This window comes from Humulus lupulus, chromosome 1, assembly GCF_963169125.1.
Source record: "Humulus lupulus chromosome 1, drHumLupu1.1, whole genome shotgun sequence".
NCBI lineage: Eukaryota > Viridiplantae > Streptophyta > Magnoliopsida > Rosales > Cannabaceae > Humulus > Humulus lupulus.
In genome coordinates, this window is record NC_084793.1 from 145,747,300 (window position 1) to 145,752,233 (window position 4,934).

At 36.9% G+C, this 4,934-nt stretch overlaps 1 protein-coding gene across 1 annotated transcript; it reads right to left on the reverse strand.

Moving 5' to 3' along the window:
- Positions 1 to 1,959: 1,959 nt before the first annotated feature.
- LOC133823132 (BURP domain-containing protein 3-like) lies at positions 1,960 to 2,588 on the reverse strand. The gene is made up of 2 exons (XM_062255740.1): positions 2,395 to 2,588; positions 1,960 to 2,335 (listed from the first exon to the last, which is right to left on the reverse strand). The coding sequence occupies exons 1-2, from the start codon at positions 2,586 to 2,588 to the stop codon at positions 1,960 to 1,962; spliced, it is 570 nt and encodes a 189-aa protein (XP_062111724.1).
- Between the last annotated feature and the right edge of the window lie 2,346 nt (positions 2,589 to 4,934).

Genomic DNA, 4,934 nt, shown 5'->3' on the forward strand with positions numbered 1-4,934 from the left:
TGGGGCTAAAGCAGCCAACTTTCATTTTACGAAGGATATGGCATCCACTACTTTTGATGGAGATCAGGAAGAGAAAATATTTACAAAACTCAAATGACAAAAGCATTAAAACCTATCTGTTTGTTTTACTATTAATATGTTTATTGATTGGTTTAAATTGCACTCATCATATTTGATTTTTTTTTTGTTCTTATCATATTAGGATGCAATGGACCAGAACCTGACCTCCTATTAGTCTATGGACATGCAAGATGCCACCTAGGTTTTCCTGCTTGGAGAATTCGATACACTGAGATTGTGTGAGTAGTCTTGCAAAATGAGTCATGAAATTAGTTATTTATTTTTCTGTGGATACCTCTATCTTGCATAATACAGTAGTTATACTACTATCTATGGAAAGGGAGTAATTACTTGATTGGTACACTACTTCAAATTAAGCTGATACTCTTAATTGTATTCCACTCTTTCACTTTATTTTTTCTAACAAATTTTTGAGCGAGTGACTACAAATAACTCTCTTTGAAGAATGTGCTATTCAATTTTGGTACTTTCCTCTCCACTTGAAGAACATTTTCCAAATGACCTATGCTACTACTACTCTGCATTAATGACTGATATCATTGACTATGGCAAGCTGGATTTTTATTTTTTATTTTTTATGAGAAGAGAAATGCAACAAGTGTTTTGTGGGAATATGAGCCTTCGAACATGTACCCCACAAAGTTTTTTCTTATTCTATCTTCTGAGCTTGTCTATACTGAGACCTAAAAATATAAGATGCATTCTAAATGTTCACATGTGAGCAATTACAGGATCTACAAATTGTTTGTACCAGTTTATTTTATTCTTTCAGAAATTTTGGACTGTCTCTAATGTCTAATGTTTTACATTTTTTGTCAATGTGTCAAGAGAATTTTGAATTTAAGATCTAGATGTAGATTTTTTTGTTGTTGACAAAATCTAGAAGTGAATCCAAATGTGTGAGAAATCTCAGTCCTTTTACCAACCATTATATTTTTCATTGTATTGTCCCAATTGGAACTGAAAACATTTATCGGTCTTGAGCGCCATTTTCTTTTGATCTGAGTTGGGATAGCTATTTAGTGTCGCAGACATATGGGACCACTGACGTGCATGAGCTATGGCTCCCTAATTAAAACCATTTACACGTGTACCATGGTGTGCCAAAACTTTGGTAAGTAGACATATATTGTCTTATTTTACCATACAAGAGTAAGCAATTGATTTGATTTGATTCGTAAGTGTATGGTATACCATTGGTAATTAGTTAAAATTCATCTTTCAACTAGTTCTTTATCCATCCTTCAAATAGGTAAATGATTAATAAGTCAGGAATGGATTTTGGAAAGCTGCCACAAAGAGATATACACCCATGACTGGATATCTGCAACTTACAAATTTATCGATCATACATGTATACTTATTTATATAAATCTTCAGCTATAATTTATTAGCAAATATAGTTGATGGGCTATCAATCGTCTGAAGTTAAGAATGTAAAAGCTCAATATCCAATATTCTTACCTTACGGAGGGAAAATGAATGAGCACAAACCACACCATTGTTCTTGTGGGTTACCTAATATTAATAAATTTACTAATTGTGTTTTAATATTTCTTCATCCCCAAATTCAGAGAATATGATCAAACACATTCTGTTTCTGTTAAATCCCATGCCTAATGGAAACGTACAACCATAATATGCACCATCTAATCTAACACTAGGAAACTTCACAAGAAATACCTTGCGGTCATTACTTATCATATTTGTCAATGGTGTCATATTTATTTATTACAAATAAAAGACCACCTCCATTAAAGTTTGTGATGCCTTCACATTACATAAGCAAACACAAAACAAGAGAAACAACACGACGAGTAGAGTACATTATTAGATCTACGAGAATCTTTATTATGCAAACAGAATAGGAAACTACATTTATTCAGTTTCTATTATTGGTGATGGTATCCAAACAAGGTGATTTGTTGGGAGGAAGTGGCACACTGGGGAGGAGACACCGGGCTTGACTCTGAGTAGTTGAAACAAGATGTGATCAGGATCCCAATAAGATATGTCCATGTGGCAAATGATGACTGCTTCTACATTGTTTCCATTCTTGCCACCAAAGGTAGCTTGAAAAACCTTGGTCTCTGTCCCAAAGTGGTGGCAAAAGAAAACATCATAGGGATAAGGCACTGGATGACAAACCACCATCTTGGGGGCTAAAACCTCTTTAGGTACTTCCAAAACAGTGTAATTCTGCATGACAGCAGTAGCCATTGTTGGGTGAGTGGTTGATAGAAGATTGAGACGCCTGAACCAATGATACCATGAACAAATTCAACCATGGACTCTAGAGAGGTAGCGCATGACTTGATCTCACCATCAATGGGTTTGATTCCACAATCTTGGATGGTTTCCTCCATGTATTTGGCTTCAGAAGAGCCTTTTGTGATTGAGAAGAGTTGGAGAAGGTTGGGGAGTTGGGAGATTGAGAATGGAATAGAGTCAGCTACTTCTTTGGGCAAGAAGCGAGAATGGTCTTCGATGGGAAAGTGGAGGGCCATGACCTTTTTTGCACTCAGGTCATTTGGGGGTGAAAAAGCCTTGTTTAAATGCTTCAGTACGATCCATATCTGTTGAAGGTTGTGTTTGCATATGATTTCCATGTCCCATATGCATGTGGCCTTCATTGTGAGATGATGAATGTTCATGCATATTCTTTTTGCACTTGGATGTTGCATCTTGTGAGGGATACTCGGTCTTTTCAGAATTTCTATACACAGTAACGTAATTAGATTTCCCATATCTTGTTTTGTAGGGATGTTCATTCGTCTCTTCATCTTTCCCATATGTTGTTATGTAAGGATGTTCATTCATCTCCTCACCTTTCCCATATGCTGTTATGTAAGGATGTTCATTCGTCTCCTCACCTTTCCCATATGCTATGATGTATGGATGTTCATTCGTCTCCTTAGTTTTCCCATAGTTTGTAATGTAGGGATGTTCATTCTTCTCTTCAGCTTTCCCATATGCTGTGATGTAAGGATTTTCATTCGTCTCCTTAGTTTTCCGATATTGTGTAATGTAAGGATGTTCAGTCTTCTCTTTACTTTTCCCATATGACGTAATGTATGGATGGTCATTGTTCTCTTCAACTTTCTTATATGGAGTTGTATACGAGTCTTCATTCTTCTTTTTAGCTTTCTCATACGATGTTGTGTATGGATGGTCATTCGTGTCTTTAGTTTTTCCATATCCTGATAAGTAGGGATGTTCGCCCTTCTCTTCAGATCTTCCATACCTTGTTATGTAGAACTGCTCGTCATTTTTTTTTAGCTTTATTATATCCTAGTATATGTAGGGGTTTTCATTCGTCTCTTTAGCTTTCCGATATCCTGTGATGTAAGGATGTTCGTTATTCTCTTTGGCGTTGTTGTAGCTAGTAACGTAAGAAGGTTGATTATTCTTTTTGTCTTTGTAGGCATTGGTGTATCCAATTATGTAGGGTTTGTTAGTTTCTTTAGCATCTTCACGATACCCATTGAGGTAATATTGATTATTTACGAGATCGATCGACACCTCTGCCTTTTTCTCACTAGCTCCAGGACCATATCCATCTATGTAACCTTGATCACGCTTTGGAGTATTCCTCACTCCAGTGCTACAATCCTACATTAGAAACTAAGTTTTTTTTTTTGGGAAATCAGAAAGTATATTCCAACAAACAACCATTTACAAACTACCAGTACCTTAATTCAAGGCCTGCACCAGACTATACACCAGAACAAATAAGCAAAATAAAACAGATAAACAAACTATAATTTCTCAAACCATTCTATATCTTCCTGTCCTATATGTTTAGGCCAAACAAATAAGATTCTATTTTTAACAGATTCAGTTATCCTTTTTACAATTAGATCTAATCTAGCTACTTTTAAGGACCACAAGGCATCATTTCTAGACTGCCAAAGATGATACACCAGTGCAGCAAGGCAAACAGCAAAACAGAGCTTCTTGAATTTGCTCATCTTTGAACGTACGATTATTCCACCTAACCAGCTGCTGCAATGAAACAGATTTAGCTTGCCAATGGAGCCAGCTTTTGACTTCCTGCAAACATCTTTTGCTAACATTACACTCAAAAAAAAAATGAGCAGCAGATTCCTTCTCAACTCCACACAGGAGACAAGCACAATCCTGCATTATACCAAACTTGAACAGCCTATCTATAGTTTTTAGACAATCTTGGACAGCCAACCAAAAAATAAACCTGTGTTTGGGTATGTTAAATCTACTCCAAACCTCCTTACTCCATTGATAATTATCGCCTTCTGGCCAAATTAGCTCATAACCCTGTTTTATTCTATAAGGTCCAACTGAGAACTGATGCTCATCAACCAAAGTTTTAAGAGTGTCCTTGACAACAACAACTTTCTTCCAGTACTAGCTACTCTGCACAGGGGCAGAGTAGTCCCACCAAACCTGATCCTTTATGTACACAGAATTTATCCATTTAACCCACAAGTCATCCTTCTTAGAAGAAATTGCCCAAACATACTTCCCAAGAGCTGCTTTATTCCATGCCAGGATGTTTCGGAAGCCAAGCCCTCCAGCCCTTTTAGGACGACAGATTTTCTCCCAAGCAACCCTTCCTGAATTAGAACTAATTGTTGTCCCGTGCCACAGGAAAGCCCGACAAATAGCATTAATCTCCTTCAGGATTCTTTTCGGGATGAGAAATAGCTGACTCCAATATGAGTGAATAGAGATAAGAACCGAATTAATAAGAGTGATCCTCCCAGCAAAAGACAAGTTCCTAGTGCTCCACCGCCTTATTCGCCCAGTCATTTTCTCAAGGAGAACCGAACACTCCATGGCAGATTTTTTTTTAGCACAAATAGGCACTCCCA